Source organism: Pleurodeles waltl, chromosome 3_1 (assembly GCF_031143425.1).
Source record: "Pleurodeles waltl isolate 20211129_DDA chromosome 3_1, aPleWal1.hap1.20221129, whole genome shotgun sequence".
Classification (NCBI taxonomy): Eukaryota; Metazoa; Chordata; class Amphibia; order Caudata; family Salamandridae; genus Pleurodeles; species Pleurodeles waltl.
Genome location: NC_090440.1, coordinates 1,375,355,467 through 1,375,378,903, shown reverse-complemented (window position 1 = coordinate 1,375,378,903; position 23,437 = coordinate 1,375,355,467). Strand labels below are relative to the sequence as shown.

At 44.7% G+C, this 23,437-nt stretch overlaps 1 protein-coding gene across 1 annotated transcript in view; it reads right to left on the bottom strand.

Annotated features, from left to right (window-relative positions):
• Positions 1–20,946, bottom strand: part of LOC138285215 (digestive cysteine proteinase 1-like) — a 32,257-nt gene extending 11,311 nt beyond the window's left edge. Inside the window, exons 1-6 of the mRNA XM_069224881.1 lie at positions 20,797–20,946; positions 13,199–13,258; positions 12,308–12,400; positions 5,233–5,405; positions 1,830–2,070; positions 856–1,051 (exon numbers count right to left, since the gene is read on the bottom strand). Of these exons, the coding sequence (XP_069080982.1) occupies positions 856–1,051; positions 1,830–2,070; positions 5,233–5,405; positions 12,308–12,400; positions 13,199–13,258; positions 20,797–20,848 (815 nt within the window). The 5' untranslated portion in view covers positions 20,849–20,946. The remainder of the gene's footprint in view (positions 1–855; positions 1,052–1,829; positions 2,071–5,232; positions 5,406–12,307; positions 12,401–13,198; positions 13,259–20,796) is intronic.
• Between the last annotated feature and the right edge of the window lie 2,491 nt (positions 20,947–23,437).

The following is a 23,437-nucleotide window of genomic DNA, read 5'->3' as shown; positions in this document are numbered from 1 at the left end:
GGACACTTCCATCCAAACTTCATGTGGACCTACAAACCTTGTGATAGAAGTTAAGTATCTGGTGTGGATGTCAGACTGAGAAATGCAAAGTCTTATAGGATAGCTGACATACCTACAAACAATCCTAAAACTACAGAAACTCAAATACTGAGGTACCATGTACAGAAGAGGTTCACAATCTCTGGCAAAAAATAAATTAAGGCTAATTTAAGTAGAACGGTTGGTTCGCTGCACTCGTAGTCTGTCGTGTTGTCATACAAGTACACATTGGTCAAAGGCTATGTTGGGAAATGCTCATACCACATTGGTCACCTTGTGCAGCCAATCTTCGTGTTGCATCAAAACACCTCACATCCTACTTGCCACCCTTCAAGGAGGAAGCAGTTTATGCCTCTAACACAAAGGAATATCTGCAAGAAATCTAATCTTCCTCTGGTGACGTGCTCTGTTCCTCCAACCGCCAATCACTGTACCATGTTTGTGTTCACCGAAGGCCAGACTTACCACACGGTTATCAGATTTAAACTTCCACTGCCATCAGGATAGCAGAGTACGCATATATGCCCACCAACAACTCCCCCTGCCCCGCTACACACTTCTACTCCCTATCAGTACACCACAGACCAGTCTCAGACTTCTCCATTAACTCTTCCGGTCAGACTCCCAGGACAAGACCCTATTCCTTTGAAGTTTAGTAAACCATGACCCAGCTCATTAAGATCCACAGAGAGCTAGAAAAACACCCTGTGCACAGACTCTCACCCCTTTACATCCATCTCCAGCTTGCTTTCCCCACCCATTAAAAACCCAGTGATAATGCTTGCTATGCCGTCTCACCACTCCCCAGAACCCTACCTCATGTTGTGGGTGAAGGTTTGCTTGCGGTGCTCCAGCTCTTCCATGCTGTACTCCTTGCCATACTGCTCAGTGTAGTGGTTGAATAGCCGATGCACTCTGTCCACCTCATCATACTGTGGAAAGTAGTCCTGCATGGGATTGGCCAGGACCCTGTGCTCTAGTCCAGGCCCAGGAAACCCTTCACATTTTAAGCCTAGAAAGAAAAGGAAAAGGGGGGGGGGGGGGGGCTTGGTATGACTCCATTCAGAACAGAGCCAGTGTAAGAGGCAAACCTATTCATCCTCAACAGGTTTTATTATCTACAAATTCCACACCTGTAAGAATTCAAACCAGTTCTACAAATAAGGGTGGATCACATCAGAGCCCGGCATGATAGAAGGGAAACAGACCTCTAAAGTGAATTAAACCCCCTTTTGTTAAGCCTCCATGAACAACCAAATACCATATGCTGTGTAACTGGGCACATGCTCTACCTACTCCTCACAGGACACATTTAAAAAGCTTTGAAGTTAACTAGTATCCGCCAGTCTTCATTTTTCCAAAGACGGCATCTGCTGATTGAGCATAACCACAATCAAATTGCATAATTTGGTGGACTGGTTTTGGCATTTCTTGAAGACTACCCACACTAGTCCTACACAGTGCCCTAAGGTACCACGTATCAGCTAGCTAGACTGACTTCTTACTTTCCCATTAGGTCTGCAGGGTGCCTGCCTTACACGTGGACATACATATTGGGTCATGTGCTCCCAGTTTCAACCCTGCAGGTTGTTACTCGCCATCCCTAGTCTCACACAGTGACTTAGCTGCACAGAGGGGTGGACAGTTAGTTGCTCACAGCCCCAAACACTCATTGAGGGTTCTCCTTCCATACAGTCCCACAAAGCCTGTTTCTTCTTCCCCTAAAGTTTAGGGATAGTCCCAACACCCTTAATATTAAATATGTCCCCAGCTCCTACACAAAAGCTTACCAGCCGGCAGCTCAAAGTCCCGTTTGAAGACACATTTGGAGAATTTGTGGTAAGACACCTCATACTTGTCATAGTGTGAGCCCAGGAGGCTGTTGAACCCTCTCATCTCATAGTGCACTGGCACTGGCCCACTGCTGCTGTTAGTCACCCACAGGGTGTACACATTCTTCTTCTTGCCCCAGATGGTCACATTCTGCCACACTGTGCAGGGTCTCCTGCGGAAGTGCTCCCGACGTATGGGCTAAGAGGGATTCAATGAGTAAAAGGGCCAAATGTTATTACAATAAATCAAAATAAAAGTAAATACATACCAGCTCTGGTAACCTGCATCTGTACATCCAAATTCTGAACTTACAATACTGGTTGAGAAAACTATTAACATTGCACTGCTATCCAATGCAGTCATGCTATTCCAGAACCAACACACACACCACTATTACTGTAGTGTTACCCACAAAGCTATACCCTTGCAATTTTGTGATGAAACATGGTGCCCCATCCAGCCGACGTGTAAGGTCTTGTTGAATTGTGGATAATTTGCATTGTTTGTAGTACCTTTTAGGGGACACTATGAAAGATCATTTTCACAGTCTTGTATGTAAATAAGGGCAAGAGCAGTCAGCATTTACCACACTTCTAGGCAAGCCTCAAAGCTTAGTTTCTATTGTGTAGAAGACGTTTCTTGTGCATTAGAGTGATCTTGGACTCCAACATTTCCCCCACAAAAGCAAGTAAACTGAAGTACTTAATTTGTAAGTTGATGAGCAGGTGTCCAATCCCCACCAAGTCAGATGGTTGTAGGGTAGTAGTTCCTCCGGTCTTCAGATGTGCAACAAAACAAACCTTGTCCACCGTTTGCTTCCATCTTGCCACAATGGGGTCCCGGGGGGGAGGGACCAGACGAAGAATGAGGTCTCCCCCTCCCGGGGTCTTTGGGGAGGGTGGTACAGCCCGGGGCTCTGTGGGCTGCGAGTTGGGCTATTTGAGCTTCTTGGGCGGGGGGGATTTATATAGGGGGCTCCATTTTGTGACCGGCCACCATTTTGTCGTAGGTGACACGGTGGCCGGTCCCGTTTTGGCAGAGTGGAAGATTTGCCAGAGATTATTTTTTTTTTTTTTTTTAAACGGAGGTGAGACTTTATATAAAAAAACACACACAGCGCTGGATTGGAGCAGGTGTGCATCTCAGGGGTTTTTTGTATCGTGGTGTCGCTGGGAACAGGTGCGTTTGGCGGTGATTACAGTTTGCAGCCAACTAAACACGTGCGGATGGGCAAGTTGGGATAGTAAGGGGGGGGGGGGGGAATACAGCAGCAGGTCACGATGGGCAGGAGGGAAGATTGACAGGCTCGGGATGATAACAAACGGCCAAGATTCAGAGGTAGATACACAAGACTCGAGGGGTGGCAGGAGAATTTGACAGGGAGGGGGGAGGTGGAAGGACCGTGCTTCGGTGAACTTGATGTCTAGTGAGGCTTTAGTTTTGTAAGGCAAAGGTCGAAGGGAATTATTTGTAAGTGCACCTGTGCCAATAAAGCGGCCTTTTACACACAGCCACGGAGTCTGGGTTTCTGTGCCTTCCTCCCCAAATTCCATACTTGATTTGGTTTTCCATTTACTAAACACAGTTCATTCGTTATAAATTTCAAAATTACAGAACATCAAAAGACAGTTGATGCAAAACTGGATACTTCCCCGTTCTCACAACAATCTATAAAAATAGACCACAGGTCCGTCCCAGAAAAAGTTTAGGGAGAGGGGGGGGGGGGGGGGGGGGGGGGGGGAAACAAAAAAAAAAAAAAAAAAAAAACCCACACAAGCTGTTGTGCATTTTAAAATCTTGTGTGTTTCAGTGGACAACATCCAGGTTTTGTCCGTAGGAACGTGGCAGAAAGAAGGAATCCTTCTGAAATTTGTGACAATGTGTCTAACTGGATTTACTGGTTTAGGATCGGAACACTTTTGAAATCTCAAATTATGGAGCATGTATTGTAAGGGAGCCATAATGGGACCATGGATCGATTTTTCAGATGGGTTTCGTGTGCTTTTCAGCCCCTCGAAGGATTCATTTTAAGTGCATAGTTGCTTGTGGTTTCATTGCTTGTAATCGTTATATAGCATGATGGTTTGATCAATAGCTCTCAGTTTATGAGTTCAGAACAATTTAGAAAGTACTGTGTAATTGAATTTCTTATGCACACTTCCACATCTTACCTGTGCCTGACTTGAATATGATTACTCAACATCATTCATGTCTTCTGCTGTGTTTCAAACGAGGTTTCTAAGGGAGCATCAAATGTGTAAACAATCTGCTTGAAAGTTGTGCACCGGCACAAGCTGGTGTTCTGTTGCTTTCTCAGGCAAAGCACCACAAACTAAAGATACAAACTGTCTCGCTTGCTGCACACTGAGAAGAGGGGGGGGGGCGAAGTTGTTGATCATTGCTTAAATGAAGGCGGCCAGGACCATTTGGTTGTTTAACAACCCCCCCTCAAGCTATACCAGTGCACCTCAAATGCACGGCAGAAGGGATGTGGCTGTGGAACTGTTCACAAGTTTCGTGTTATGCACAGTCAGCATCAGGCTTTAGGGCTGCTCAGCAAATTTTGGTCCCTTGCTCAAACCACATCCTAAAAATGTAGCTGTCACTTCCTAAGCAGGGCTGTAGAGATCCTTCGACAATCAAATAGGACTTGTTTTTTCACAGTGAAAGTTACCACTTAACTCCGGGGCAGCCATTTATCACAGCTCAAAGATTAAGATCAGTGTTCAAGCACATGAGCAACAGATACACCCAGACTCCGGTTCCAGGGTCTAACTTGTCAGAATTTAAGAGTCATTTTGTATTTCACTTTTTAAGTCTGTTTTAATGTTTTGTTTGGGCAGATTCATAAACACTTTCCTACTCCACACTACTAGATATCACAGATGTGGATTGGCCAAAGAAGATTCGGGGGAAGGAGAGAAACACAGAAAACGACCAGTGGGATGCTTTAATAAATCTATTACTGCTTTCCACTCCATTTTTGCACACGTTGCCGCTCCGGACAATGTACAGTCATATGCAACTAGACATAGTTCTGCTCCTATAGAGGCAGTTCTGGCCATACTGCCAAGCAAGATCCTCCTCCTAGATGGGCTGTTACAAGTGGAGCAGGACCATATCTAATTTGCTAAAAGGTGGTTTCTATTTCAGTGGCGTAATAGGCACAAAAAGCATCACGAAATGGACAGGAAAGGGACTCAGTTGCTGCAGTTAATTCGGGCATTTCACCAACACCTTATTTTTCTAAACCGCAATCATTGGCAATTCACACAACCAATACCCTTTAGAGGCACATATCCATTTTATATTGTTCCCATGGGGAATGCAACATGTTCATTAGCTCCTTTAAAGCCTCACCTTGAAGCCATCCAAGTTGGGCAAAACGGACTGAGGCAAGACTGGGTCCTTGTCGGTGCCATTGACCTGGAAGCACTTTCGAACATTGACCTCTGTTTCTGTGGTTTCTGGACTGATCTTGTAGGCAACTCCAAAGGGCACCTCGAATCCGTGCTGGTAGGTCACAACTTGACCTAAAGAGGGTCGTGTGGCAGAGATGTTATGATCCGTACGTATTACCGCAAACATTATTTTGTTCACCACATTTGCCTAACCAGATACACATCCAGGGAGTTGGTATCCCCGGACTCATTTGTTATACGTCATACACAATGTGCCTCAGTTAGGCATACACCAACACCTCTCACAGTTTGCCATTGATTAAGTTAGAAGTGGAAACAGTGCAACGTTTGCAGCCACAACATCCACACTGGTCTCACTAGCGTTTTCTGGGCAGGGCTGAACCCAAGCTGGGCGCAAAATCTATGTGTAAAAGATAGGTGATGCAAGAAAGTTACTGCCCCATGGCTGGAAAGTGACATTTAAAAGTGAATTGAAGATTGTGTGGTGTTCAACTGGAGACTTAAAGCATACTGTAAAATAGCCAGCTCTTCACTCCCAGAAATACTGCAGTTTTGACTGCCTCTTAGACGGTCAGTATCTACCGGAGACAGACTGCATGATCAACCCACATATCACTAGGCCTTTGACAGAAAATATCACTAAAAGAAAAAAACTACAATGGTTCTGCATCATAGAGGCCTCCTTCTGGAAAACAGCTTTAGAATAATTCACTTTCCTGTGCAGAAGACAGAATGTTTATGGGAAATGTTCCTTTTAGTTTCAAAAGCTCCTGAATCAGTCTCATAACAATAAAAATTGGGTAGTGCATGACAATGACAGTTTTTAATGCTCTGCCTTATCAGAGCCAGCTTTAGGACTGGTGGTGCCCTGTGGGACAGTTTATTTTGGCACCCCTCCCAATGACATCCTCCTCGGTTTCCCCCACTAGCACCCAGCAAATGTGCCCCTCATCTCTCCCTTTTTACATACATTCATGTGTTTTAAAGCACTTGTAAAGACTGGCTTTACTAATCCACTCACCGAGCCACAAAATATAGGGCATATTTAAGAGCCCCTAGTGCCAGTCTAACACCCCAGTAGTGTATATTTAAACACTGGTGCCACTTTGTAAATATGGCACATGCATGCATTGTGCCACTTTGTAACCTACATTATGCCTGTGCCATGCAAATGGCAAAAAAAAGTGGCGGAGCACTGTGTGCAGCACCACTTTTCCAAATATGCCCCATAGGACAGTGATTAATTTGTAATTAGAGGTGCAGTGCCCAAAGCCCTCTTCTTAAACACGCCACTGCTGCAATTAAATGTGTGAACACATAATACAGAGGCAGTGTAATCCTGAAGCCATCTTGGGCCTCTTCAATCCATTTACAGGTACTCCCTGCCCCTTCAGCTCACTTGCTGAAGTCTGCTTTTTCCCCCCCCATTGTGACGCTTTTTCATTTTTCTCTTCCTCAGTCTTTTCTGTATGTGTCTTTCTCGCAGTAAATGCTTGAGTGCAGGTCCTCAAAGATAAGTGCTGGTGCTCCACACCGGAAACAAGCATAAATTAAGCACTGCCATAGGGGCATATTTAAGACCCCCTAGTGCCATTCTAATGCCACATTGTCATTTTTAACACTAATATGGCATTAGAAGGCCAAAAACGTGGTGCCATATTTACAAAGAGGTGCAATACATGCATTGCACCACTTTTTATGCCTTAACGCTATATTATACCTGCGCTAGGCATAATGTATGCCAAGGGGGCATCCCCGTGAGGGGGAACAAAAACAAAACCCCCAAAAAACGCAAAGAATCTCAGATTTCTTGCATCATTTTTTTCCGGCACTTTTAACGCCTGCTCAGAGCAGGCCTTAAAAGGAGGCTTCCATTGGTTACAACGGGCCTCTGCGTGCTTTGCAAGATTAGCACTAACATTTTACGCTAATCCTGCAAAGTGACGGACTAGCGTAAAAAAAAAAAAATAAAAAAAAAAAAAAATCTGATGCTAGTCCCCTAACTACCGCGATGTTGCGGCGTATTTTAAATATGATGCGCACATGGTGGATTTAGGGTGGGGGGGGGGGGGGGGGGCGCGCTAATGGGTGCAAGAAAAGTGGCGCTGCACTGTGTGCAATGCCACTTTTCTTAAATATGCCCCATAGTTTTTTTTGTAGCAGGCATATTAACCCTCCATGCAACTTTGAGTCAAAGCTACCACTAGGCAAAACTCCCATCTCTCTCTCTAGCAGAATCACAAGAGGTATCTTGATATTAATGGTTTCGTGAAGGCTAAAACGCACAAGCAACTTTTCAGCAGGTGCTTTTAAATTGCTAACAGCGCCCGGTAAGGTCGCACCACCTAAAAGCCGGCCCTGTGCCAGATTTAAGGTGTTGGATACTTTACATTCAGCAGCAATACCTTAAACATTTTAGTCATCTAGGAGAAATATATTGAAACAGGTTTTACAAAAAAAAAAAAAATATATATACATATCTATTCACTGTTAATATTTGTTTAGTCTGCAAAGAGCTGCCTGCACCTATAATTAAAAATAGATATTTTACCGCAAATGTTGCTAAATATAAATGACATTAGGAGAGACAGGATGGATTGTCTGAGGAAACGTGGAAAGGAGATACTGACCATAAGCTGCAATCTCATATGGCATATTCTTAAAAATGACAAAGTGACTAACATAGCTGTTTGGGCCAAGACATCCTAAGGATGCCAGGTCTGACTCTTTGCCTCGCCCTCCTGTTTTTTTTTTTTGGGCTGTAACTTTGTTGGCCCCAGAACTAAGCACTTTACCACTGCTAAGTGCTAAAGTGCATGTGCTCCTCCCCGTAAACATGGCAACATTGATATATCCACAACTGGCATATTTAATTTGCATACAAGTCCCTTGTCAGGCTGTATGCCATATACCCAAGGTCTGTAAATTAACTGCTACTAGTGGGCCTGCAGCACCGCTTGATTCACCCACTTAAGTAGCCCTGTAAACTAGCCAGCCACTGCAGAGCCAGTGTGCGCAGTCTCACTACCACCGACTTAGCATTCAAATCCCCTTGCCAAGCCTTAAACTCCCCTTTTCTTGAATAAAAGACACCCCTAAGATATGCCCTGGGTAACCCATAGGGCAGGGTGCCACATACTTTAAGACGTTTGTGTCCTGGTAATGGCAAACTTCCCCCCCCCCCCCCATTACTGTGAGGCCAACCCCTCTCATAGGTCAGCATTGGTGATTACTTATAAAACTTCAAAGCCATAATTCCTGGTCAGAGAGGAGTAAATAAATTGTGTTTAGTATCATTGGAACAGTAAGAATAAATCCTCTTCATTAGTAAAAAATTAATTACCATTTTAGAAATGTCACTTCTAGAAAGACGAAATTTTTTCTGCCCTCACTGTCATGTGTGCCTACATCCATCTCCAATACACATGTGGCCTAGGCAGGTGACAGCTACACTTGTGCATTCCCTTCAGACAACCACAACACAATACTCAAGTGCATACCTATGTGTGTTCCTGATGAAATTGGGAAGTGCTCCACTTACAGTGCAAAGGGTAGCGCCAGAGCCCTGACTAAGGGGCTGATAACCTGCCCCCCCCCCTGATTATCTGGAGGCAAGCTGGAAGGGGGAACCTATGACGTCAGGAACCTTTAAGAGTCATCTCCCACATCAAAGGCACTTTTTAGTACAAGTATTGGGTGTCTGACTCACTAAAAACAGTACACTTCTGTACTCCAGGAGACTTTGCTGGAGTAAAGACTGCTGTGCTGAAGAATTGCCACTTTGCTGTGCCTGAGTTTCAAGAAACTGCTGATCTCTGCCCCACAACCCAAGAATCAACCATTGACCCCAGAGTGACTCAAAGGGAGTGTGGACTTGCCCCTGGTTCTACGACAGGTCCCCGAAAAAAACTCCACACCAAATCAGTAGGTTTTTTGGAGCCTGCCGGTCATCTCAACAAGACCTCAGCATGGCTTTGTTGAGGCTTACCACTGGTCTCATCAGGACTTTGACTTTGCAACACAGGAGGTGGCCTGCAATGAAGCTGCTCCAGACACTACATGCTGGCCTTCGCAAACCGGTGAGCCGGGCTTGGGCGCAACTCTGCGTCTTGCCCTCACTGATCACTTCACCCTCAACTCATGGCAGCGGAGGTGCATTCCTGGACCATGAAGGAATGAGCAGCCTTAAAGCTTCCGCTGCACTTTGCATCCCAAAGGTAACACATTCTACTCGACCTGGGTCGCTCCCAAATGGCCCTGATCAATCTGCACTGCGCTCCTTGCAGAAGGACACCTGTACTCTCAAAAAATATCTTAAAGACCAAAACAAGCCCCATACAAAAGTTTGACTAATGCAATACCTCTTAAAAGTGAATACCCATTGGATTGGTCATTTTAATGTTGATCTAGTCACATAATCGTTGTGGTGTTTGTGTGATTACTGAAAGTGTGTTGCAAATACTTTATACATTGCTTTCCAAGTGAAGCCTGCTTGCTCTGCGCCAAGCAACCAGAGGGTGAGCACATGTTAATTTAGGTCGTGATTTTGACTTCTCCTGGCGAGGTTTGTGGTCTCTACTTGGACAAAGTGTATACCCCTGCCAACTAGAGACCCAATTTGTAACAATCTCTCCTCTCACCACCCCACCCCCAACATTTTAAACCAACAGGTTTCATATCTGCATCAACTCTTCAAGGCACATTTACTTCAACCTACACCATAGGAAAGGCTTTAAGCTGAACACATCCTAGTCAGCACACAGCATTCATTACAATAATATAACATTATCCTTTATTGTTGAACATAAACAAAAATACATTTATAAAACATTAGATCCATATTTAAGCTTCAGACCACTAAGGAACCAACAGACTTCTACTGTTGAAAGTAGACATTTCACTCAGCTTCCCAGAACTATTTTTTTTTCCTTTTACGAGGATGTGGGAGGTATTTGAGAATTTACAGAAAATGTCTGTTTGGCATGCCAGGATACTAAACCCAATTTCTATGACAATCTCCTCTACAGTTCCTATTACAGGTGTTCCACACTTCTGTCATGAATATAATTTATCACTCTAGTTCTTCATTGGAACTATGTGGTGAAGCTGTCATAGGAGAGTTTAAAAAAAAAAAAAAAAAAAAAAAAAAAAAAAAAAAAAACCACACACAGCTGAAAGCCTGTTGCGCCAGTGGGAAGTACGTGTTTTGGTCACTAGATCAGACCAAGGGATACCTAAAACCACGGATTCCTCACCTTTAGAATATACAGCAGACTAGATCTGGATATTTTCTTCCATGGGGCACTTAGTAGTGACAGTTCCACATTGACTTTGTACTGCCCCAAAATTAACAGTACTGAGCCACAAAAGTGCAATCCTTCGGCATAGACATTTCCAAGCCAAAAGCATGCAGTGCTGTCCGAATGTTGCTTTTCAGACACCAGATTTAAAGGCAGTGCAGAGATCAGACTAACATGAAGTCCTGTCCCTGCTCAAAGTCCTCAGGTAAATCAAAGACATGCCATGAATGCAAGAAAACAATGCAGGACTCAAACCACCCCCAATAGTGCTAAGCAAAGGCTGGTGAGAAGTCTTTAAGGCAATACTCCAAGCAGTTTTCAGCTTTGTTGAGCTCTGACCCAGTCATGCAGCCAACACCAGTGCTCTATAGACCCCAGGCCATGGACACTCTGCAGAAGATAATTCAGATTTTCCAGCCATTTTGACCTTCTTTGTGATAACCATCTTTAATCTGATGTCCCACTCGACTCCTGTGAAGAGAATTCCCAAGGTGGTAACTGGCAGCCTTGCATTTTAAATTGATGTACCCGCTTTAGTCAGGCATGTGGCACCACATAAAAATTTGAACTTACTCCGAGTAGTAAGCCAGTTTTGCCGCTAGTGCAGGTGTACAATATAAAATGCCTACTGGCGCTGATGTACAGCGCTGCTGTCTGGGCGGGCAACAGAAGTTTTAGAGCTAGCCAGATTGAGGAGAACCACTTTTGTAGGAGACGGTCGGTGTGGGTCCCTCCAGTTCAAAATTTTTTGTGCATGAGGAACTGGGACTATTTTATGTGGAAGATCAGGTGATATTAGACCCACTATTACTGCGGAGCAGACCCAATGCCTCCGAACAGGGATATTATTGAGGATTGCCTAGGGTGTCTGCATGAACTTACGATCCCTTTACTAGGTCTATAGAATCTGTGATCAAGTTGTCAGGCTGTACAGAGTTGTTCAATAAGCCAAGGGACATCAAAAAGATGGACAGGAAGATAGTTAAGGAAATTGTTATGAGTCATTCAAGGGAAAAGGAGGCACTTGCTACACCAAATATCTGTGCCCTACGGATTAGAAAATATCTGTAGAGGATGCAATAGTACTGGCAGTTCTTTCCTTTCCGAAAGTAGTATTGGCTTGGAGCAAGGATATAAAACTTTTAATCTATAGGGTTATTTACGTTTTTATCTCATACTGAATAGAGTTTTTGAAGGGATTTTATAGTGTGTGTTATTAAATGTGTTTATACTTTTATGATTAGTTATGCAATTTAATAAAAAAAAATAAAAAAAAGGAGAAAATGATAACTGCATGGCCGGGGTATGAGCTATGGTTAGTTGAGCTAACTACATGTAACAGGTGAATTTCTATTGTTTGAGACAATAAAATTAGAGTAACGATAACATCCCTGTAAACTTTGTTCTTTTAAGTGATTATACACACTTAAATATCTAGCTGTATTCTTGATGGAACAGGGTATGAGAGAAGGGCATAAGGAAACAGAGCTGGAAAGATTGTATGCAAGGGAGGCTCCGAGGCAACAGGCCCAATTACCAGCAGGAGGTGCTGACAAAAAACCAAGAGATTAGCACTGGGGTGGGGAGTGCAAAACTGGTAAAAATTGAGAATGTAGGCTGCGGAAACTGGTTATGTGCCGTAAGTCTAGCCTAATCTGGGAGTAGGTACTAGGTTTGTAACATAGGGTGCAAAGATAAACTGTGGCATCTTACCATCATAGTATTGGATGCAGCTCTCCTGACCAGACAGGTTGTACCAGGCCTCGAATGGCTCCACAATCTCAGCGTATGGCAGGTACAGAGTCCCTGTGTGGAAAGATTTATTAAGAGACAATAGCTGCCTTGGTGTTCCAGGTGCCTCCCCACCTACCTCTTCCCGCTTTGAGACCATAGCAGTCCCAGATGCTCCAGGTGGCTACCCCAGGTGCCCTGTTCTAGAGTCTTCCCCACCCTTCTTCCCAACGACCAGGGGCACCCACTGTATCTACACCTGGGCATCACCTTCATTTCTGGTGAACTTTGGCACCCTTTACAGTCAAACTAGATAGCCCCAGAGTTTAAACTAAGAGGTGGGCCTGGCCTGTATTTTAAAATGGAAGATTAACAAATGCTGGCCTGTCTGCAAAGCCAGTGACTGGAAGTGCTTAGTTTGTGGAAGTAAGTGGCGGCTATCATCAGGAGGACACTGCAGCTTGCACAACCCATTGCCCCTGCCAGCACCACCAGTGGCTATACCAGCCCAACTAGTAAGCATCACACTCCTTCAGGAGTGACAGTTCAGTCTATTGCAGGCCCCCAAAGCCTTAAGAGTGACATGGGTGGCATATATTAGCCATTTTTTTAGATCTATTTACTAAATAACCGTTGTTGTACTATTCTCCAACTTAGACAAACAGCGCCACCATGTGACAGGCTGACATAAGTGCAGGTGTTGAAAGTTAAGGGCCAGTGCTGGACACTGGCAACCACAAGCTGAAATTAAGTCCTGGCAACTGGACAAAATCAGGCATAATGACCCTAAATGCAACTGGCTGTGAGGGGCCTAGTTTTACCCCAAGTTGATTCTAAATGTATTAGTCTTCCCACCACCAGTAGTACCCTTACCAGATACATGATACAAGTCACCAAAGTCTGGCAGCGCCCAAGAAGCCCAATCCTCGGCACCTGTAGAAGAATAGAGGGGACATTCATAAGTCAGTTTCAGAATTTCCTTCAAAAAAACAAAGCGCTGATTAAGAGCCCCTAGCTCAGTTAAGTGAGTGTGTTGTTGAGGTTAGCGTGCAACCCTCCAGTGTAGCAACCATTTAATCTGTTTGGCCATTTAGAGCCATGGTTACTCAAGCACCAAGACAAAGGATTCAGGGACTCAAGATGATCTTCAGAGTGAACCTACATACAAGATCCCATTAGTTTTAGTGCACATCACTCAAAAATAGGATTGGTGTAAAGAAAACTGCTGACTGAACTAGCATAATATGAAGACATTTTAACCAGCTTTGGGCTGTACTGGCTATGCTAATGGATTTTAGCCAGGCCATACAGCGGCCCCCCATGCTGTGCAGCACATCTAAAGAAAAACAAAAGTAGAAAACAGTTGCCTCGTTTTTGGAGGTGTGAGCACCTAACCTGCAAATTGTAAGCAATGTTTTCTTTCCAATATGGATCAGTAAGTAAAATAAGTATGATAGACAAGGAGGGCAGGTATTGGAAGACAGAGTGCTGGTTGAAGCAGTGGGTAAGAGGGTGCAGAACACAGGGTAGGGGTGTTGAGGAGAAGCAATGCTCGAGAAATCAGTAATGTGTGTGCAGAAGAGAACACCACAGGAGCAAAACACAAGGAAATAGACGAGGACAAGACAACATGGAGAGGTGTGAGGGGCAAGGAGAAGCGCATGTACAACAGCAATGGGAGTGCAGGGGAGAGGTACAGAATGGAAACAGCTAGAACACTTGAGGCACACAAAACAAAGTGCCAACAAATAAATCCAATTACGCACAAGCAGTAGTAAGAAATCAGAAGAGATGGTAAAGAGGCTAAGCTCCATGGAAAGGGAAACAGGATTGGCAAGCTGGGACATGAAGGTAAAATGAGCAGGCTCCAAACCCAGTCACAGCTTACAGGTGTTAAAGAGGGTGGGGTGGAGAAAATATTAATAAAATTTAAAGAACAAAATAAAAAAATAACTTGTATTCACTGCCGCGCCCCTCTCCTGGCTCCAGGAACAGGCTCCCAGCCTGCCCTGCGGACAATCCAGACACTGCTCAAAGCAGCATCAGGATTGGTTGTGAGCACCCAGCCAGGGCACTCCCAGGCAGACTGGAGCCCGTGCAGGCTCTCTCCCGCCCCGCTACAGTGTTACTGGGAGAGCCCTGTGCGCGTGTGTTTGGCCGGCCCGAGATGACCGGCCAAACAGATGTGTTCTGAGGGTGGGTGAGAAGCTGAGCACTCCCACCACACTTGTCACCCCCATAGCCCCGCCCCTTTACAAGGAAAAAACACTTATTGTTTCCTTGTAAAGGTATTGCAGCTGCCCTTCATGGAGGAGCCGCCCCTCTCCAAGCCCCTTTACGTTCTTGGTAAACTCACAATATATCATTTGCAATCAGACAGGTGGGCTAGACCTAAAAATGAAACCATGGCAAATTCAGTTGCCTGCTCCTGTCAGTGTAGACCCATTAATTTACTTTGCTGATACGGTCTGTAGAAGAAAAAGACGACTTCACCTTGGCTACTGGCAGCAAGCATGGTAACAGATTAACAACTGTAATAAGTTACTACAGTTAAGTTACAACAATTTCTTTAAAATCCATCCATGTGAACAAATGTAGCACTGAAGATCACAAGATTGTGAAGTAGGCCTGAAAACGTTACTCCTAGCAAAGTTTTGAGTAAGATTCTCAACAGAAAATATTCACATGTCTATTTGCTCACATGAAACTCAGATGACTGAAAATTATTTTTTAACTGTTGGAGACCTAGGTCACTAAAACCAAGCACACATGCCAAAAATCTTGAGGCTACTTTGTACCCTCAAATGCCTCGTGACTTGCCACATACGGTTTATAAAAATAATCTGGAGACTCAGATCACACCATGGTTAGAAACATGCCACCCTGACAAACTAGAGCCAGGTAAGGTGAAGCATAGGGAAAGCACTTTGGCTCAAGAACTGCAAGGATCTGGGCTACACATTCATCACTGTGGTCCCATTTTTATGTCTGGTGTAAGCACACAACCTCTTGTACACTTTTAAGTATACTTCTGTGGGCTTCCAGCCATTTAATTGGTTAGTTTTAGTGTCATTTAAAAATCCTTGGTTTCTAGTGGTCAGTTATGCATTTGCCCCTCCTGTGAGGGAGCAGGCAGGAACTACTGTATGGTTGTGCTTTGTCCTGTCTATCTGGTCTGTGGCGAGGTGAACACACACACCTTAGTTTCCTCTCCAGGGAAGCTTTCCTATTCACTTGGAGCATTTTTGCTCTGAGCTTAGCTGTAAATAAAAAGGTGATAAATCAGGCTGTTATCTTGATCACTTTTGGTCTTTGTGGGTTCTCTGCATCCACTCAGCTGCCTGGCTCCCACCCTTCCTCAGCTTGTATTTTCTTTAACATTTGTGCCTGCCTGTGGTCTCTGTGCTGAGAGCAAGGGCAGAGGACCACTTGTAATTGCTTATAGCCTAGGGGAGTAGCAATACCAGGGCTCTGCTGTCCTTAGAGACAGTGCCCACTTCTGCTCCATTCTGGTATTCACTTTTAGCTCCATTGTGTGCCTCACACCAAGCCCTCAAATGTGCCAGTAACCTCACACACTGTCAGGGCACCTCAGTTCTTATCAGTACAAAGTGATGCTCCAGTACTGGGACCTCAGGCACAGCTCCATCAGTGCACCTCAGTTCACATTCTCTAAGCCCTGTGCTGTGCCAGAACCCCACATATACTCTGCGCCAGAGCACCTCAGTTTGAGCTTACCTGTAAACAAGGCTAAAAGTCAGGCTCTTAGTCACATTTGGTCAACCTGCGGTCCCTGGTACTGAAAGCAAGGGAGGATTGCTTGTAATGGTTTATAGCCTTGCCTCTCAGGGCTTCTTCCTACTAATTTTTGTTGCAGACCCTGGGTTATCTGAACACCCCTAAATTGTTTTCATGAATTTTCGAATAAATTGCGGCTGCTTTACCTTTCCTACTTTTAGTTAGATGTGCCTGACCTTTCCTAATTAAGCAATTCAGTGTTTTTTGTAAATTAACCTGCTACCCCCACTTTTGTCCCAACAAGCATTTAGGAACATTCCTCCATCCAGAGGCCCCTGCCCCCAGATGTAACCCAATATCACTTAGGAAACTTCTACGGCATCCCTGCTCTTTCAGCTCTGCTACCCAAATGTAGCAGAGCCAGAGAACCTCCTTCCAAGCACTCCATGCCCACTGCTGTTACAGCACCACTTCCCCTCACCCAGCTCTACCAGGGCAGGGCAATCCTTAGAAACAGTGCCCACATCTGCTCCATACTAGGATCCCACTCACAGGTCCATCAGTGCACCTCAGTTCACACACTCCAAGCCCTCAGCTGTGCCAGTGCCACAGCCACACACTGTCTGCCAGAGCACCTCAGTTATTACACACTGCTGTTCCAGTACTGGGACCTTGGAAGCGGCTCTATCAGTGCACCTCAGTTCTACTAGGAAGAGAAAAAAAAAAAAAAAAAAAAAAATAAAAAAAAAATAAATAAAAAAAGTTCCCCTAAATTAACTATCTACACTCACTCTGTCACATACTCTACACTTCATAAGACGTTGTATATAGTACCACAACAATATAAGGCTCACAATTTTGTTACAAAAACTACTAAATAATTTGTTAAAATATATTCAGGGTGAATATCACTTGACACAATACAACATGGTTTTGTGATTTCGGCCTCACCACTTATTGTTCGAATTTCTTTATTGAAGATTTTAAAGGTAAAAAAATAAAAATAAAAAAACCACACACAGCAGGGTGTGTCCGCACCAAACAGGCCCTGGGGAGACACAGGCCCCTCCCTTGAAATTGGTCACTAGCCTGTTAAAGAAATGAGAGAGCATAACCACTGAGGTTCTGGTTAGCAGAGCCTCAGTGAGACAGTTAGGCACCACACAGGGAACCCATACATATAGGTCACAAACTTATGAGCACTGGGGTCCTGGCTAGCAGAGTCCCAGTGACACATAGCAAACATACTGAAAACATAGGGTTTTCACTATGAGCATTGGGCCCTGGCTAGCAGGATCCCAGTGAGACAGTGAAAACACCCTGGCATACACTCACAAACAGGCCAAAAGTGGGGGTAACAAGGCTAGAAAGAGGCTACTTTCTCACAACGTGTTTCAGTGGTTTATGATGAACCCCACCTTCTTTAGGACTCCACCAAATAATTCTCCCAGTTACAATAGAAGTTTCTTCTCATAGCTTTATCACCATAGTCCTTTCATATGTCTAGATGATAGATAGAGATACCCATCCTTCTCCCTGACCCGTCAATCCAATAATACTGGTGTTAATTGGTAAAAATGATATGGGGGGATGCCCCATCTCCTTTTGATTAAGGGGGCCCTCTTCTTGATTCACCTCAGTTCTACCCCAGCAAGGTCACTTCCTTTCCTATATTGGGTCCCTACTCACCTACAGTAGCTAAGTTCTAATATTCAGTCCCACTGCCAAGCCAATACTGGACCAAAGAGCAAAAACACAGTTAATCCGGTGGACCGCAAGTCTAACATCCAATGCCACCGTTAATGGCCACCACCACAACTCCGCCTCAAGCCATCAATTCTAACATTCAGTGCACATTTCTTCTCAGTACCAAGACACACACACGTCCATCAGGACTCCCCACTTCTGTGGTTCAGAGGCAGTGCCACTCCCATGCTGGACCACTCACAGCCTTACCAGGGAACCTCCAGGCTAACACTGGCACACCAATACTAGGTCCCACACATAGCTCCATTAACATACCTCACAACTGACCTTGTGTGCTTGTTACTATTCCAGTACTGCAGCCCACATACAACGGTCAGTGCACCTCAACCCTAACCTGCAGCACCCCATTATTCCAATACAAGGTATTACATGGGGCTCTGTTTCTCATTGCTCACCCACTACCTATCTATTATTCCAGCACTGGGCCGAGACACAGCTCTCTACCCCCAATCCTGATCTGAAGCACCCCAATATTGCTGTATTGGGCTTCACATACAACTCTAATGCACCTCCTGCTATTCTGCAGTGTCCCCTGATATTCCACACTAGGACTTCAGTTTGAAGACGTGGGGGGAGCCAATTAAATCTATTCTTATCTGCAATCTTTATTTGGGAGGGTCTATTTAGCCTACTGCACTGTTTACTATCAAAGTTTTGTTTCTCCACTACTTTTGTTTCCAGCTCTTAAAATCCACACGTTAACAGTTTCCCTTTTATCTTTCGACCATTTCTACTTCTTTTTCTTTTATTTCCCTCTTCCAAACTTGGTTATTTCTTCCCTCTTTTCTTCAGGCATTCATTCTTTAACTTTTCTTTTCAGTGTCTTATTTGCCCTTTCCTTTGACTGTCTTTTCACTTTTTTTTTTTTTATTTATTTTTATTCATTCCGCTGGCGTTTGTCTTGCTTTACCCGCCAACTCATGTTTTACTATAATACTATTTTTCTCCGTCTGTATGTGGAAACCACAAGTTACTTGTTAGGACTTAACGTGTCAAAGTGGTTTTCCCAGTATGTCTGTGGGAAGTGTGTCAGTACATTTATGCCCTGGTTCTTTGGCTGCTGGTTTCACTCACCATCTCTTTTCTCGGATGTTCATTTTTCTCACTTTATTTTTTCCTCTTGTTTGCTAGCTTCCTTCCGTCTCATGTTTGCTCTATTTCTTTGTTGTGTTTAGATTTTCGTGTTGTTTCTTTCCTTTGTTTGCGACCCCTTTGTTTATTGTATTCCTTCCACTTTTTCTGCCCCACCCGCTTTCTCTCCTGAAAACTAGTTATCAATTGAGCAACAGGTGTAGTGACACATTGGCACAGAGACTTATGGACCTCACTCAACTAATTACTGCTGTATTTTCCTACCAAAATGACAGTCAGTCATTTATCTTTCTTAAGCCAAGGTCCATGACACCGTTACTACACCACTTGTCCTCCAGCTTTACACCTGACTCACTTTTCTTTCACCCTTTAATCCGCCCCAAGTTATATTATAGTGTTTTGATTATTACATAATAATGCCAAAAGTGTATTTCTGGTAAATGTTTATTGTGTATGTTTTAAGATAAACGGAAGTCATTTAGTTAAATGCTGGCCCACTGGAATTATATGGCAGGAAAAGAAAATGAGGCGGGTTTACTCATTTATGTGGAAAGAGACCATTTGTGAATTTACAAAGCCAATAGCTCTAACTCAAAAAAAAAAAAAACATGCGAGACCGATTGCATTGCAAATGCCTGTTGCCTCTCCTATCATCCTCATCCCAGAGGTTAAGCACAAGATTTAAAGGCGCAGTTTGGGGCTCACATTAAGCAGACAGCCTCTTGATTTGGTAATTCGATTACAGGGGCCGGGGTAGTGGGGGGCGGGGGGGCTGCTGAATAAGTGGAAATGCATTTGTAAGAGGGTGAAATGCAAAGTGTCCGGAAGCGCAAAGAAGCTCCTTCAAGGGGGGTGCAGTACTACACGTCTCAGAATGCCCAACGTCTCAAAAATACTTGCAATCCTGGGAGACACAAAACTGCAAGTACCAGTGAACCCTGCCAATACTTTATGATGGTACATTTTCAATCCATCCCTTAAAACTTCTGCTATCAATGTGAATCGTTTTGTCTGGTGTAGCGTTTTTTTTTTTTTTTTTTTTTTTTTTTAACACTACCATGTAGCAGCGCAAACTTCCCTAACAATCCGTCAAGGGCAGGGATATCAAACCGCTTTCTCGCACGCATCGAAAGAGCTTTTAATATAAATGAGGAAGTGAAAAGGTAAAGGACTATAAAGTGTCCTGCCTCAAACTGGTGCAGCACGTGCTGCCCCGCGAGGGCCGCCAGTGTTCACAGTACTTCGAGGATCAGAACCCGTAACACAATTTCAGAAACAGGAAGTACGGGATTAGGTTACACGATATGTTCCACAGCCTCCCGGCCAGGATGCGCTACTTACGCATGGCATGCACTGGAAATGTCAAATAAAACAGTCAGTTTCCTGGGCACATACCTCACAGGTCTACAAAGATGTATTAAAAGCTCATGTGTCAATGCACGTTTACTAGAGATGCGTCCAGCACTTCATGTCCCAGAAAACCCCATGCCTCCTCCGACAGACCATAAAGATATTCAGAATACTGGATTATTTACTACCATACCCAAACGGTAAGTGGCAAGTCAGCACGGGGCACCACGTACTTCGTAACGTGTGACCTCACTTTTGCTTTGAGGCACACAGTCATTACACCGACTCTGGCTCTCGTGCAATGGCTGCGAGCACCTCAAAACAGCACGAATACTGCAGTCTCACCTGAGAGGCCACGGATAGCATGGGTATATTTTCACTCCACCTGCCTCGCGCTCCACACTGTTGTAGAAAGGCTCCGACTCTGGTGTGATCCACAAGCATGAATACCAAATCCACACATACAACATTCCCCCGCTGCACGATGAGACTCCATAACCCGGACAATGCCACTATACACTTACCTCCCTGGAAGACACACAGGGCGAGCAGTAAGCCCAGACAGCGGGGCTCCATGACCCTGCACAACCCACTTCCACACCCAGGATAGGTCACGTTCACCCAACACCACCACCTTTTAAGGAGGAGTATCCGTGACGGGCAAGGGGCAGAGCCAATGGCGAGCACTCATTCTGCACCTTGCGCAAGAAGAGGCGGCTGGTTTCAATATGAAGCTCAGCTGACCGCGACGGATGAGTGTGCTGGAGAGGCACACCAAGGAAGACAACATCCACGGGGCATTCAAGGTGTCAGAGGAGGAACAGAAAGCAGCCCACGTCAAGTGTGCAATAACAGCTTCAGGCGACCGCCTGTCTTTATCTTTACTGCCATAGGCTTTAAGGCAAGAAACAGTGCATTCTGGGTGCTGTGGTCTTTGTTCTGTTTCGATTGAACAAATTGGACATTTAAGGGACACTTTTTAGCGAAGGGCACACGGTATCCTGCCAACATGAAGCCACCTAATTACAATAAGGGAAGGAGCCCAACTCACTGTCTCACCATTCCCCACAACAAATCCTTGGCAAAAATTTGTGTGAGAATAGGGCTAGTTTGAACATTTTACAATACCCTCTTTTAAGTATTTCTGCTAAAAGACATATGCCCTGGAAGCAGCTCTGAAGGGAATCTTATTGTATATTAGAGTACTCACAAGCTACTTCAGCAGCACTTATGTACGTGCCCATCAAACATCTGTATTACCCAGTGGCGTAACAAAAGCCCCCGCAGCCACCACGGTGATATATTACGATTGTCACTTATGAACTGCAAGTAGCAAAAGGATGTCTGTACCAAAACTAACAACTCACTATGCTATCCTCATCCAATACCATTCTATGATCCGCATATTACTCGTTCTTTGCAGCAGGCATATTAGCACGCTACATTACCTTATGATTAGTCATAACTGGTACTAGACAAAACTCATGTCTCTCCAGCAGAAATCTTAATCACCAGCGTTATCTGGAGACTTTTATTGTTGCCTAAAAAACTGTAAACCGCTGGCCACACAAGGAACTCTGCAGCAGATGCTCTTGAACACATACGTTATTTATGCACAGAGTTCCCACTATGGTCAGTGCCAGGTGCGGCCGGACTGGTTGCATGCCATAAAGACGACCCTGGGAAGTGCACGCCATGTGTACCCTACCTGTACAAGCTGAGAATTCTATGTCAGGACCGGAGGCTCAGATTATGCTTCTCTTTCCATGCTTTATTTTTTAACAGCAGCCAATGAAAATCATGGAAAAACAAAAACTACAAATCCCAACACTTGTAATGTGACGTGATGACCATGGAGGAGGAAGCATATAAAGTGTTGCCTCACACCCAGCCACTCCTATTTCTTTGCTACTTCGCAGCCAGTAAAGTGGTTCTTTCCCTTTTCTCCGATAAGTTGTATTTGTATGTACTTTTATTTGTGTTTGGGAGCGGTGGTTCCCTCCCTTTAAAGCGTCCTTTTGGATCGCTTTACTATTTGTGGAGTGGGAGCAGGGGAGCGAGGACTCGCGCGTTCGCGCAGTCCTCTCTTTATAGCCGGTGTTATATTTATTTTATTATATAATTTTTATGGCACGCGTTCTGTGTGAGCGCGTTATCAGGAGCCGTGCAGCCATGTGCACGCCTCACTCTGGAGTTTCCTTCGTTCAGAAGTGTTCGTGCTGAGACGCGAGTTGTTGTTCTGCCCAGCGAGTTGTTTACCCTGCCCCGGGAGGCCAGATTATTTCAAGGTTGCTCGCGCTCAGCTGCGAGTTGTGTGCTTTGCCCCGGGGGCCCTGATAACTACTCGAGCCCCGAGCGCTTCGTGAGCCGGGCCGAGTTGTCTGTTATCTTGCCCCAGGGGGTCTCTGACTGCAGTGCTCCTACCGGAGCTTGGGATAATTATCTTTTAAGCCCTTTCAAAGTGAATTCCAGTTCTTTTGAACAGTTTCAGCTAAAGAGGATATCCTCTGTTATTTTACCTCATTTCACCGGCTCAGCTCCCCACCTACACCCCAGTGCCTGTACACTGGGGTTGAAATAAATTATTATTCAGGCTGGGCCTGTTTGCAAGGATATATTTAAACTCCTTACAGGGCAGCTCCCTCCACACCCTAATTGATTTGTTCTTCTGCCCTGCTTCTAATTGTTATTTTTGCTCCTTTGGGGCCCTTCTGCTGTGTCAACAGTATGGCTGGCTACGAAGACCAAGCAGAGGATTTATATTATCTGGATGAACCGGCTGGTTCTTTTGACCAAGAGTTGGTATATGCTCTCGACGCAGGAGTACGTCACTCGGTTAATCAAACTTTAGCTCAAGCCATGCAACTCATCAAACACCACATCTTGGGTTTGGTAGAACAACAGGGCTGGGTAGCCCCAACAAGCGCCCAACCCATGGGAGAATCTTCCATTTCAATGAGCACGCAGGCTTCCAAGCTGAATACTAACCCGCATGCTGCAGACTTTGAATCCCTTATTAGAACTATGGCTAGGGAGCATGACTATAATGCGGGGTCTCAAAAGAAAGCGGTTAGTGACCTGAATTATTCTTCTTCTGAGCACTCCTCCGAGCAGGGAGATGATCCCCCTCGTAAGCGCAAGAAAAAAGCTCATCATCAGGAAGTA